General features: G+C 41.3%; 1 protein-coding gene across 1 annotated transcript in view; it reads left to right on the top strand.

Annotated features, from left to right (window-relative positions):
* Positions 1-2,838: 2,838 nt before the first annotated feature.
* LOC137981981 (fibroblast growth factor receptor-like) overlaps positions 2,839-15,000 on the top strand; it is a 33,345-nt gene continuing 21,183 nt past the window's right edge. The window contains exons 1-5 of the mRNA XM_068829002.1: positions 2,839-2,998; positions 3,181-3,360; positions 3,476-3,853; positions 7,691-7,954; positions 12,565-12,689. Of these exons, the coding sequence (XP_068685103.1) occupies positions 3,285-3,360; positions 3,476-3,853; positions 7,691-7,954; positions 12,565-12,689 (843 nt within the window). The 5' untranslated portion in view covers positions 2,839-2,998; positions 3,181-3,284. The remainder of the gene's footprint in view (positions 2,999-3,180; positions 3,361-3,475; positions 3,854-7,690; positions 7,955-12,564; positions 12,690-15,000) is intronic.

Genomic DNA, 15,000 nt, shown 5'->3' with positions numbered 1-15,000 from the left:
GAATTTAACGCTGCTAAATGACGGCGAAAATCTATAGTTCGTGTTTTCGTAAACAGGAAATGCGCGTGCCTCTTAGGGGCTGTTTACATAGAGGTAGGAAGATCCTAGAAGGCGAAACAACTTTTCGTTTGGTTTACATGCAGAAATTTCTGTCTAGGTGGAAGTGGAGAATGAAAGCAAAATGGCGGGCGAGAACAACAAACACGTAATTCGGATGTATTCGGATGTATTCGGATAAATTCGCATGTCTTCGACTCGCGGCGTTTTCGACATTCCTGTCGATCGATTGCTCGTTACTTTCCACTGTGTCTCTCGTTTGGGTAGTGTATCTTTGAAACAAAACTGGTCCTGAATATTGTCGGCGGTCATCAGAATCATTAGAATCGTCCTGTGGCAACGCCAGACGAAATTGTCGACCTTAGGCAGCTGGATACCGTGAACACCCGGCCGCCGGCATGTTTGTTTTTCTCTCCCTCGTACCAGGAACTTCCGAGCAAAGATCCTAGCCCTAGGGCCAAGTACGACCTCTTGCATGTAAACTGAATACAGAGAACATATGGCGCTAGGATGATCCGCCTTCTAGGATCTTCCAAGTGCGAGGATCTTCCTACCTCCATGTAAACAGCCCCTTAATGTACAAAAATCCATCGAACATTAGTTGAATTTTTTTCGTGAAAGGAACGGCCGGGTTGTCACATGAGGAATGACCATTCCGCCGAATTTGTTAGAAAATCAACATTTTCTGCAGTGTGGAACGTCGTTTTCCAGAACTGCAAAGCATGTAAACACTTCTTTCATGTATTCGTTTATGCCATTTTGCTGGAATCCCGCTGACTGAGAGATTCGCTTTTGCATTTGGTTCGACGTTAAGTTCGACGTTTGACCCAACCTTTTTAATTTAGGTCGACCCAAATTAATTTGGATCGAACCAAACTACCATTTAGTTCGTGTCATGTGAAGTTTGACGTTTGACCCGGGCCTTAGTTTTCAGTTACCGAGCAGTCATAGTTAAATGAAGCGGAAATAGATCTGTGTCATACGACAATTCAATTCGTTTTGTCTAAAGGCGGTAGTTAAAACACCGTTTGAAAAGCGATCGACTGACATTTCGTCTCTGATCTCTGTTCAAAAAGTAATAAAGAGCAAATATTTGCGTTTTCCAAGGACGGCTAGCTAAAACAAATCACATTGTTCCAACTTCCCAACGATGCAAATTCTGCTACGTAAATCGTTAAAATTCAAATACACTATGGGTAAGAGTTTTTTTTTTTTTTCATTTAAACATTTAAATACATGTTTGCCCCAAGGTTTCACTAAAGAGCTCATCTTGGGGGCTAACACGTACACTAAACATACAACATTCATATTGACACGTCACGAGTAAATTGTGCTGTTGAGATAAAAAGTAAAAGTATTTACGACCCTAAGTTCAGACAGAATGGTCCCTTTTCTAGGATAGAGTCAGTATAATACAGTGAAACAAACCATTTTTGAGAATTATATCTTTTTTGCAGTTCCTGATTTGCTAGTTGCATGTTCTAGTGCAATGTACCCCATCAACAAATGCAAGTTGCAAAAGAAGTGAGCAAAATACCTCAAGAATATTGACTTGATAAGGTAGCCTAGGAGAGCTATATGCGGGCTCGTAGCGATTGAGGCTTTCCTCTTCATCTGCATCATACACATTAGGTTGGGTGCGATGGTGCAGAAAAGCTGAACAGACCAAAATTATATTCCCCATAATTATGAAAAAAAAGCTAACGAAAAATATGATTTCGAGGGAGAGGACAGAGTGTCGTGTTTAAATGAAATCTGATAGCAAGTCATAAACGTGTCGTAGGGATGCCTTTGCGCAAACATTAGAGCTTTGACTTAAAAGACATTGAAAATATGAAGTTTTGAGTGTTTCAATGGTTGGACTATCTTCCTAAAGGAACCAAATCATCAAGAAAGTACTCTTGAAATAATCAAGGACTTCTATATATATATTTACTATAGATATTGATTCAGTACGCGGTAGACAAAGTAGATATTCAATGTAGAGAGGAAAAAGATAGTGAAAACCAAAGCAAGGATGCATCTGGTGGAATTTCAAAGTTGGTAATGTTTCAGTTCAACATTTGGAAAAAAAAATTCAACGGCAAAGTGAATAGGAAAAATATTGAATAAACCCAAAGCTAACACCCAGTTCTCTGAAATCGCATAAAATTATATTCCTCCGTGCAAGGAAAGCAGCCGTCAGTGTCTCAAAGATAAGCGAGAATGTAAATTAGTAAGAAAACTGTGTATCTCAGGCTACACCTGCACAGTGACTCGTGATGATGTTATCATTTATTCACACCATCAGCAGGAAGAGGAAAATATACAATCGAATGACAATAGCTTGAAATAGTCGCGGTTTTCCATAATGGACCATTTTCCCTCCATAACGTTACAGACGTAAGTATCTTCTGGTGGGTAAATATTTTTCCTTTGCTTTCGTCAGCTCGACGTTGTACGTATTCGACATCTTGTGGAACTTACAGTCTTTAGGACTGACCAAAATCATCAACGACTTAAAACAAGGTTTTTTACGCACTGGGTGAGACAGTTGTAGCCTTCTTTCTAAGGGTAAGCTTGACTATTGTAACAAGACATATCGTAAGTCGTGACACCAATGATTAAGAACACGTAGTTGACATCATGGAGCTATACGCACGTGCGAACAGCAGGAAATACTTCACATAGCGGAGGCTATGGTGACTGATCAAAAGTGTCAATGAACATGTCACATATAGTGAGGTCCACAACGAATCCAGAATCGATCATTTATTTAACCGCGCAGCAGCTATTGACTTTGTCCACAATGCTAATTACAAATTTAAATGTATTATTATTGTATAGTCTAATTGACTTCAGGCTTATCCAACAAGGATTTCCCAAATTGTCCCGATAAGCAAGAATATCGTTCCCTTATTTCATGTATAATGCCCTCGACTTATCATGTCATCTAATATATGTAAGCATTGTTGCTTAAACGAATCATTTCAGTTTTTTTCCGCGTACAGCGTAACCAGTCTCAAAGTGGATAACTCCGCAGTTTTCCAGTGACGCAGTCAAAATGGCTGCTGCAGTTCCTCCTCGTCTAATTTTACCAAATCAGTTGTAGACAATTTATATTCATCTGTTTGGTCCCTTTAGGTTGCTACCTAGAACCGGAACAGCCGACAGTCGGTCTAAAGTGAACTCCCCGAGTCTATTGACAGATCATTGCACAATCGTTTGTTAAGAAAATTTCCTTCAATATGGTGGTATCATTCCCAAGCGTTACAGGTTGGGTTTTGACAATCGTTTTGACTTCAACACCATTAAAGATATCTGGTAAGACGTCAAATAAAGTTCAGTGAGTGAATAGTCAAGAAAGTGAAATCGTGTGTTTTGTTTTGCCATTGCCGGTAGATCTTTGTTCATGTTTTTTTCCGCCTCATCATTTCAGGGGCTCAATTTTGGACAAAAACGCCTGGTGATCCTTTTATCGTGGTTGATGGGGTTAACAATACCAACGTGGATCTTGTGTGGGAATACAGTGAACCAGAGGCCCGAATCGTTAATGTCGTCATAACCAGAAAGAGGCAAGACAGGACAACCGATGAAATTACGATAGCATCGAGACTCGGCGAGGGTTCCGGAACCGCTACCGACTATAGCGTACCTGCAAATCTTCGTAGAAAATACAATCTTCGCCAACCCGCAACCCTGCAGTTACTGAACGTGAAGGATGGTGACGAATATGTGTACATTATCAGAGTGAATTACCTTAACGCACGAGGCATACCGGTAATTAGGGTTCACTCTGTCTTTGTTGACGTGAAAGGTGAGAAACGTTTTTTGTCCACGAGAAACCTTAACACTTGGCGTTATAAAATAAAACAACATGGGATGTTACTTATTTACAAGACGAAAAGACCTAAGAATATCCCTACATCGTGTTTCTTTAGCTAATTATTCATATTCATATTTGTGAGACAGCCCACCTATCCACTCGTCCTGTTGATGCTTTTCGAAGACAGCTCTTGGTTCACTATTCTTCTCGTGTGGTAAACGTTCGGCTGTGTTTTAATTGTGAAGCCTTTTGACTCCGCAAGTACTTCTTTGGTAATGCAAATTTCTCTATAAAGTCAAGTAAATTTGTGGTTCGATAGAGAAAGAAGGGAGTTGAGCGCACAGCTGTGCTGAGTTGCTGCCCAGCACTTTAATTTGTCACTCGAGAAGTAATTCCCCCGCCTCAAGTATATGTCTTTCATCTATAATCTCTTTATAGCTGTATTCTCTACGGATTTATTACGAACTCAGAAAATGATGACTTCTTTATTTAGTTGGATTAGTAACTCCACAGGGATAGAAGAGCACAGGTCATGGATTCAAATGCCGTTCAACCCTAATTGTTTACGCTTTCTTTAGTAGCATTCATTATTATCCATCTTTATTAGTTATTGTACATAAAACGCACGAATCGAGTACAAATATTCCACGCCGGATATTTGTACACTTAGTCATTTGAACACTAGAAAATCAGTTTGACCAGATAAGGTTTTAACGTTTGCCGCGCGCTTGTCATGTATAAATCAGCCGCCTGTTCTCGGTTGTTTACAATTCGCTTGCCAAAGATATGGTGCAAAAAAGTTGAATAATAAATCGGTGAGGGTAAAAGGCGGAATGAATTTGCGGAATGGCATAATTATGCGAAATGTAATATATGCAGAATGACTCAAAGAAATAAATTTAACTTATTTGAAGGAACTTCCGGATTATGCCACTTAAAATGATTTATTTTGCAAAATGAACGAAACATATCACGATCGAGTAGCAATACTTTTTTGGTGTCGCAAGCTCCTCTTCTATTGTATTTTGCTTTCTTTGCCTTGGCAAGAGATCATGATCTCTTTATCTTGAACAACGGTCTCTGGCTATATTTGCTTGTTCTAGAAAGGTGTCTAGCTGCAAGTTATCGGGCGGCGTGGCTGACGCCATTTCGCAAACTTGCAAATGAGAGGTACTGTGACCAACATCATCTGGCAACTTCCGGTCCCGTCATCTCGTGCCATACTGCCAGCCTTATAGAGAGGCTCTCTCTCCGTTACCATACCGCGAATGCAGCTAAAACATTGAACAAAAATAGTTTCAGGCTTGTCAATATATACCGATTATGCTAGCAATGCTACTTTTTAGAAATCAGCAGAAATTACGCTAGTTTCCTCAAATTATGCCATAAATTACGCCAGCACAACCTATAAAAGCCTATTCTTGGTTTTACACATGACGTCACGGCTGCCATGTTGGAGCCCCTAAACAAAGAAACGGCGACCATGTTGGAGCCCCGACCAAATCCTCCGGGAATTTAACTCTATTATTATGCAAACGTTTTCTTTTGTTTTCTTTGAAAAGTATGGCTGTTGATCACGCGAGTGAAAACCAATAATTCACGAGTATATCTTTGATTGACGGCCCCCTTTTGTAACTTATGAGGGGCGGGGTTTTGTAGATTTTTTTCAGCAATGGTCGTCTATTAAATGTCAGTCTTTCGTCACGATTTGTTTTAAGTTCGTCAATGTTGGGTGGTATGGGCCTTAATCACAAGGGCGGCCATGTTGAGTCCCGAGGGATTGTAAACTTTGGTTTTGCACCACCGAAACTCGTTCCCAAACATTTCAACTCGAGGCTCGGGGTACGAAATATATTGCCAATGGCCAATATTGCCGCTACATGAATAAGGCCCATTGTACTGAACGAAAGGCAACATTTGTGCCAGTTTTCTGATTTAAATTGCACCTCTGAGAGGATCCTTTGAACAAGATTCGCGGGATAAGCTCTTTCACGTAGGCGTGATTTAAAATTTTGGATGAGCTCTTCAAATATATTTTTAGAAGAGTTTTTTTCTTAGAAATCTCAGGGCTTCGTCTTTGATGAAGCCTTTTTTGCCTCCTGGGTGGTGGCACCAGCAGAAGTGCGTGTACTAAAATGTTTCAGTAGGTTTGAAGTGCGTGTGCACATCAAGGACTAGTTTGCCAGATATTTAAACGAAAAGTTAAAAAATGGGGAAAAAAATATGCATCAGAGGGACTTAAAGGACAATTGGATCATGAAGGTTGAACGACTAACAAGGCACATTCTAAATCAACTGTTGTTGTAATTCACCTGTATTACTGTGCGGCCATTTTGGAGTCCGTTGTCCTTGCCCTTCTAGCCTCACTCTGAATAAGAGGTTGCACGGGCAAAATCTTTTGTTTCGACATTGAGTGACATGGGTCTATTGACGAAGAGGTCTTGACATCGTGCTGTGATGTCCTAACCGGGATCGAGATTGGCCGATAAAAAAAGTTCGGGTTTTCGGGGTGAAGGGAAAATTTTGGTCGGAATGGCGGGATTGAAGAATTCTATCGGGGACCCTCAAAGATGTATCAAAATAGAGGCGGTAATTTCTGTCGACGTAACTGTTGAGATACGTTGAGAGTGAAAACAAATGTTCTTTATAAAGACTCAGGACGTGTGACAACACTAAACGATGACTGAAAGAAAATAAATAAAGTGACATTTGTACCTCCTTCAAGCCGTTGCATTCAAGTTGGGATGAGTCGAAGCCTTCCAGCTCGAGGGACTTCGCGACCGTGTTGGAGCTTTTTCTGCCAATAGCACTCCCTTCTCAAAAAAGGAATCTGGTCTTCGCTCGGGTCTTATCGCACCTAGCATTTGTTGCAACACATTCATTAAGTTATATGGACAAATAAAGTTTATAAGTTAACTTATGTAAAGCTGACTAAGAACAACTCTAGCAGCGTTGCTTCCCCAAGCAAACAACAAGGACTGCTTACAAAAAGCGTAAAAAAAGAAAAAATTCATTCTCGCCACCTAAAATGCCTAAACTTTTCCCCGTCATTTCAAGTTTAAAAGACCACCTTCGACTGGCAGAAGCAATCAGAGAACGATCTAAGGAGATTTGTTCGCAGCGCGCGGTTGGGAAACGGGAAACTGGAAACTGGAGGTTCCTTCAAATAAGTTGAATTTATTTCTTTGAGTCATTCTGCATATATTGCATTTCGCATAATTATGCCATTCCTCAAACTCATTCCTCTTTTTACCCTCACTGATAATAAATAGCTTATTGGATCATTAAGTGTATAGTATCGTGGCCTATTTTCCATCGTCTCTTGTATTTTTGACTCGCCAAAATACAGCGAGACTCGTAAAAATATCCCAACGTACTACACACTTTATGATCCAATAACCTATTCAACTTTTTTGCACCATATCTTTAGCAATAACTAACTTCTTGCTAACCGAGCGCGAGGGCCGTACTTGGGAATATTGGCCCTAGGTCGTGGCAGTACGGACCGAGCGCAGCGAGGTCCGTACAAAAACGACCGAGGGCCATTATTCCCCAATACGGTCCCGAGCAAGTGAGCTTAGTAAGTTGTTTATTATATGGCTTTTTAATTACCTTTTGCTTTGTATTTGCAAGCCCGCAATCGGCCCGTGGGCATTACGGGAGAATAATGCCCTACAATTCAGTCACAATTAGCCAATCAGACCGCGCGTTATATCGGCTACAAACACAAGCTATATAATAAATATATTTATTGCAATGTTATGATAAAAAAATATTTATTATTAACATGTTTCATCAGAAAATGATTGTTTTCTTCCTACTATCTAGTTCCTCCAAGGATGATTACACTGCCTGCAAGGAAAATTCGAAATGGTATTGGATCAAATTTAACACTTACATGCGAAGTGTCTGGTGATCCATTGCCAAACATCATATGGACAAGAGAAGGTGCCACCACTAACCAGTTAGTAAATGCCACTGGTTCCGTTTTGAATCTTGTAAGGATACAGTTGAATGACGCTGGATCGTACAGATGTATGGCTGATAATGGATATGGAGTTGTTTCCAGTCTTGCGTCTGTTAACATAATTTGTAAGTTACAAAAGGAAATAAGATACATATATATATATTTTTTGACCATACAAAGGACTATCATTGTAGAGACCGTGCATAGATTTCATACTAATTGGGCGTAAGGTCTTCGTAGGATTCTGCGTTTGGGTGGCACACCCGGACATCAAAGAAAGCAGAACCTTGGCTTGCCCAAAATCTACGTGCGTGAATGTCAAGTCGTGCGCCATGGGCTCTATTAGAACCTCTTGGTAAGACTTCGCCATTTATCTCCTTTAGGAATGGTTGCACTTCAACATCATGAAACATGGCATTCAGCATTTCAGCCTAGAGATCACGGAGCTCATTATGCCGTTGGATAATAAAGCCCCCTCGTCTGCATATCATAGTATTGTCAGCACTGAACTTATCCCCACAGAAACAGACCGAAGGGATATCGTTGATTTTGCCAATCATACCTCAAGGCAACGGAATCTCTAAACTCCCTCTTATTGAGAGTATAGCCCATGTCCTTAAGCGGGATTACTGTCAATCAGCTTGATACGCCTTTCTTCATAGCAAGATCAGCGGCTTTCCTAGTCTTACTTGAAAAGGAGTTTCTTACATTTTCACGCCACTCCTGCCAAGCTTCATCTTTCTCTTTATGCACGATTTGATGCAAAGTTCTTACTACAGTGTTATCCAGAGGCTCGTGTGCTTGTAAAACTTTCTGCGTTACAAGCGAGGCAATTATCTTTACTGACACTGCGTACTCTGATTCCGCTTGTTTTCTAGGGTTCGTAAAACCCAGCCCCCCTCCCCCTTCCACAAGCCGTACTGGTAGATCCAAAAGATCTCGCTCACTCTGTGAGCAGTTATGCCCCGTGATGGCAGGTATCAGTATGTCAAAGATTGTGCACTCTAGCGGCTCCATCAGATCATGAATGTCTCAGAAGCGTTCTAAGAAAATACGTCCAGCGTCACAGTCCAAATGTGAAGGCCGCAAAATGACCTGGACCCAAAAGCTGCGTTGAAGTGCTTGTGGCTCTTGCTCGGTGATGTTAATTGCGTTGCCTCTGAACATTTCTCTCTCCCCAGCAGCATCTTCTTTCTTAGGCTTAGTAATCACTTTTTTGAACGGGGGAATCAAGCGATTTTCTAGTATGGCCTCGATGGAAGTAGGATTAACATATTCCGTACACAAACGCCTTGTCAGTGTGGCAAGAGCATTACAAAGATTGAAACTTGATTTCTTGAACGATTTAGAAGTTAGATTTCTCTTAAATCTATTCACGTCGATACCAGAGGGTTCCCCTGGCTCTTAAGTCCTTAAAGCGCCCTCCTATATAATTTCTCCATCTATTTCCTGATATAAAATATCAGGAATATTCTCTACCGGACCAAACAATAGGGAGCCAAGCTTAGCCTCCTTCGCTGCCGGGTTTTTGTCGTGCAGTTGCGTCATAACATCATCCGTAAAGGGCAGCACACCCCCACCATCATCACCTCTCAAAAAACGTAGCGCCGAATTAATTCGACCTTCAATAACTAGCCCAGCGAAAATTTTCGCTTTATTTGGTGGATCATGTCTCTTTGCTCTTTGTAAGCGCCTTTAAATCATTCTCCCCTCACTCAAAGGACAGTCAATTTCACCATTGTTGGTGTTCTTTTGCTTTAGATTTTTGGCTAGGGTTTTGTAGCACCAGAGCAAGGTGAATAATTGCGTCTTTGAGTGTGATGTGATGCATTGTTGTGCCATTGTTCCAATTGTAACATGCTTGGTTAGTTGATCGATTAAATCCCTTCCTGTTTTACCATATGGGACCAAGAGGGTGTTTTTGCGTCAAGTTGCAATCTCATTGTACGCATAATTGGTAATTGACCCGCTAACTGTTATGACATGCCCATCGTCATTAAGGCACCAGTTGACAATCGGCAGCGTGTTGATTGCTGTGTATGCTGATAATCGGCCCGGAACACCATTACACACCTCCGATGAATCGCCTATTGATTCATCTCTCTAGAAATTTACTACGTACCTGTCATATGCAAATCAAGATCCCTTTCAGCGGAAAAGGTGTTATTTACTTTGAATAATTACTTTGAATTTCGTTTTCAATAAAACCTTGGGTAGAAATATCCCTCGCTACCGTAGCATCATCCCCGCGGTAACACCAGTTTACAGCGTCCCCAATTAGTGCTCCAGCGCTAGAACGACTAGACACTTGATAAAGTTCCTTTCGCATCCATTCTACCGTTGTTCATTTTTTCTAGTCGTGAAGCCCGATCCCAGAGGTTTTGACTCTTCAGTTGTAAATGGCCATTTCGTCCCAAAGCTCTTTCATGACATCTACCTAACCGCTTCTCCTTCCATTTTCATTGCAGGAAGGATTCTTAGACGGCTCAAGATCTTTAGCTTTTCTCTTACAATCGAAAATGTCCTTATTCATCTGCTCAGTCTATTTCACCTTCGGCTTTCGCGCTTGGCTTGACATCCCTGCAATGAAAAACACTGCAAAAATGGTTTTGACTGTTGCAAGTAAATTGTATTATTGAATCCTTTTTACCTTCATTATAGAAAGTTCGTATTTTACCTTAGGTCTAGTAGGTACCAGCAAGAGTTGAACTGACATTAAAAAAAAAAGTTTAAAAAGGATTAAAATCGAGGAGTAGCAGGGAGACTTGTCGGAACGCCAGTGACAAGTCACGTATTAAGTAACAGACATAAATGTCTACAAGCGACTGCCTAATCTAAGAACAAAGAGATCACATTCTCGAATATCAGACATTGGACTGGTGCTTAGCTTACCTTAATCGGTTGGCTTTGCAGAACAGACCCTTACGATAGTCTAATACAAGGTGTGGTGTTTACTGCTCTCGACCATGCCCAACCAACGGAATTGTCAAGTGAAGCTATGATCTTCGCAGTTATGAACGCAACTTTTGCAATTGCGTAGTGAAAGTTAAAAAATTCAGGACTTCAACCGGGGTTGTACCCGTGACCTTGCATTACCGGTGCGACGCTCTAAGCAACTGAGCTATGAAGCCACTGACGTTGGGAGCTGGTCATTTGTGGGTTCTAATGTTCCCGTGAGTAATGTTCCCGTGAGGAAGGAATCAATAATGAAATGACATATGAAATGGATCATATATGAACTGCGGATATGAAATCAAGTGAAGCTATGATATTCGTAGTTATGAACGCAACTTTTGCAATTGCGTGGTGAAGTTGCGTTCATACCTGCGAAGATCATAGCTTCACTTGATTTCATATCCGCAGTTCATATATGGTCCATTTTATATATATCATTTCATCATTCAGCGGAATTGTGTGTGTGTGAGGCTATGGTAAAAGGATAGCATAATCTGTTGACTTTGCGTTTATCCGGTTTCTTGATTAATGCCTGCCACTATCATTTATGTGACATGTGTCCATTTATGTGACATGTGTCCACTTAGGCATAATATGGTAATTTGAGCTAAAAGACCTTACGGGCTCCCTTGGAAGTTAATTTAGTCAATCATGATGACGATGATGATGATGATGATGATAATAATGGCGATGATAACGAGGAAAGTTAAACAAGTGAGGAAAAACTGCGTCATCATTGACGTTGTCGTAATGATTGTAGGGTTGATACCAAACAAGAGGAAAGGTCAATAAAATGCCGAGGTACAGGTACAACTCATTTAACGCCGGTAGTTCCTTTACTTTCTAGAGGGTATTCTCCCAGGAAGCCAACGGTGAGCTCATTTTACCCCCCCCCCCCCCCCCCCTCTTTCCATTAGTGCTCCGTTTTAAGGGTATTTAAAGCTACCTGGAGCTACACAGATTGGAAAGAAGTCAAAGCAAGGAGGAGAGGTCACTGGGGATCGAGCTCGGGACCCCTCGCACAGAATGCCTCCCACTAACCAAGTGTGCAATCCTTACCCCTGCCTTGATCTCGCGATTGAACTTAATAATTTTAGTGTCACCCAACTAGTCGAACAAAAACGGCAATAATAAAGTTAGTAAATGCAAGTTGAAGAAATGTTTATTTGGGAATAAAACGAAAGGAAGCGTCACGCTGTTCGGTACTCGAGGACTACAATCAGTGGCAAAAGTCTTGGGACACTCACAATTTGAAGTTGGTTTTCTTACTGAGTTTGAAAAATTGCCCTCTTCCCCCAAGAACAATGTTGCTAATAGTGAACATACATTTCCTTCCCTATTTCAACATTGATTGGGGGGAGGCGGGACTTGTATTTTGAAGCTTTCAGAGCAATTTTCACAGTCATGCTTAGTTTCTGACGTCTGAGAGGTTTTCAGGCCCATTCTGACACTAGCGTCCCAACTACTTTTGCCACTGATTGCAGTACTAATAGTCCTCTAGTAGCGTAGCCAATTAAAATGCAAGATTTGCATTAGTCCACTAGTTGAGTGATACTTACAGAGCATAAGACATTGCTCCAAATGAAATTTAATAATGTCTGGCAGACTTGAATGGTGGAATGGAGTTGGCAGCACTTTAAAGAACAGCAACAATGGTGATGATGAAGTAGTTATTAAAAGTTGATCAACCTTCCACACATACATGCAATGCAATAAAACTCTTAGAAATCGATTTTATCACCGCAGTAATAGTGCAATGATTATCAACTATCTATGACAGGTTCTTCGCATTGTAAGACAACTACAGTTTTACTGAGATTGCTACAAGGAATAGGATGGACAGATGCTCTCAGAACAAGAGGATCCCTTCAATTCGAAAACCTGGCATCAAATCTGACAGCAGCAGTAAGTTAGCATACATTCCAATGGTGAACGATATAATATCAAGTTGTGTTACCATTTTGGCTACTACCACCATGTGTGCCAGAGAGTTTTTCAAGTATTTCCTTTCTGGTCTTTCCTTGGGTCCTACGTGCTGAATTGAGATGAGTCATCTGTATTCCAGTTCAGTTACCTCAACTAAAATAAATTTTGTCCATACGCTGCAAAATATTTCATGCATGACGCTCTTGTTTTTGTATCATTTTATTTCACCATTCATATCAGGATACCTTTGGTTACACTGTCTAGTCTTCTCGGATAAGGACCAAAAAAGCGTACATAGCGGGCCCCGTCTCACAGCCCTTTCAATGTTCATAACCTTGTGGGACCTAAACGAACCCACACACCATTCGCAAAGAGTAGGGTACAGAGTTACCGGTGTTGTAGTATGTCCTCTGTGGTATATCATGGTTGGGAGAGTAAATACTCGGAGATATTACCTACACCAGGCTGCTCTTAAATCCAAGGGTAAAGAAAGATATATGATATACGGAATGAGCGCTCCGGTGCGGGTGGATCATGTGGAAAATATCTTACTTGTCTGGTCGCTCTCGGCGTGTTGCGGTCAATGGGGAACTGTCAGACAGATCTCACCTATCATTCGGTGTTCCTCAAAAGTCATGTCGAGGACCGCTACTCTTTTCTGCCTAAGCTAGTAAGCTGTTTGAAGTAATTAGGACCTATCTACCAAACACCCATGCACATGCAGACGACACTCAACTTTACCTGTCGTTCAAGCCAGACAGTTCTGAAAGAGAGACCGAGGCAAAGTGTGCTATGGAGTGGTGTATCCGGGCTGTGAGGGCTTGTATGGTCAAAGATAAGTTGAAGCTGTATGAAGACAATACTGAGTTCATGCTCACTGGAACTCGTTAGCAACTTAGGAAAGTCCAAACTGATGGTTCTGCCTTTACCCGAGAAATAAGTGAGGATAACAAGGCTATCATTAGCATCAAAAACGAGGATGAAAAGTGTTTCAGGTGGAGCATCTTGGCGGTTTTACAACCAGTTAAAACTGACCAAGAGCGAAGCTATCAACGCAACCCTATGTAAACGAGGTCAACTTAGATGATAGTCGAGTGTCCTGAACCTGTAAGTAAAATCCCAAAGTTTGAGAAGGGGCACAAGATTGCAGTCAGCGTGTTTGAGATTCAAAAACCGGAGAGTCGTTCCGATCTTCTCCTGGACGGTGAACTTTCGAAAACATCAGTCATCATAAACACTCTCGTGGTAGTCGTTGCTTTCCCCGATGTGGTGTTTGTCCCTCTTTCGCCAAATTCAAAGGACGCATTCATGATTCTAGCGAGTCCCGAAAACCCAGGCAGCCAATGGAGAAAGAAACATACTTTTCCATATTGCTTGGAATGCAGTATATGGTCTTGTTCTTTAATGTCCCCGTGCCTTGCATAATGATGTGAGAGTCATATATAATAGCTTCGGAGATTATGAACACTGACTGTAATTCGACCCGTTAACCAAAAGTTCAATTTGCAAGTGTTGTGGGTCTCCCCTTTCGAATCCGATCAGTCCCAAGTTCCTATCCACAAATGTGGCAATGGGTGGCCTGTTGAAACTCTTGTTCCTCAGGAGGAGTCAATTGCATGGGCACAATCTCTCTCATGAGAGTTTGAATTATTTCTTCTTCCAGTCGTAATGCTTCCAGGAACTTGTCTATTGCATCCTCTCCACGATAGACTGTGTCACGTTGACAGTTATCTGATCTTTTAGACGCAATCACGTACGAAAAAATCACAGGCCAGATGTTTTTTAAATTTTAAGTTTCTCCGTCGAAGAGAACACAGGAACAACTATTCCGTCCTCGAATCCAAACACGTTGTCTGCGACCTTGTTCCGCTTCCCAAACTTTGGGATTTTACTTATACGTCCAGGACACCAGATTGTTTTTTTCCGAATGAGCGATACACAATACCTTTGTTTCATCGCGTCGTTCTGTATCCTTTATTCTATGTTCCTCGATTCGCTCGATCGGCGTGATCCGCACGCACCAGAAAGCTCATTCCATATACTACTGGCCTCGGTTGTTCAAAAGGTGGATAACGTTATCCACAGGATAGACACGGGCAAATCCAATAGACGTTTAATTTGTGCAGATATGGCGGCCATTTTGATTTTTATTGTTTCAAATGGCTATTATGGGACGCCCAGGGGGAAAATAAATGTTAATTTGTCCCCTGAGTATCCCTAATGTCTTTCGAAACCATAGAAATCAAAATCGCCGCCTTATCTGTAAAAAAGGTCTATTGATTTATCCAGT

This window comes from Montipora foliosa, chromosome 13 (genome assembly GCF_036669935.1).
Source record: "Montipora foliosa isolate CH-2021 chromosome 13, ASM3666993v2, whole genome shotgun sequence".
Classification (NCBI taxonomy): Eukaryota; Metazoa; Cnidaria; class Anthozoa; order Scleractinia; family Acroporidae; genus Montipora; species Montipora foliosa.
The sequence above is the reverse complement of the archived record's forward strand: the minus strand, read 5'-3'. Positions and strand labels throughout refer to the sequence as shown.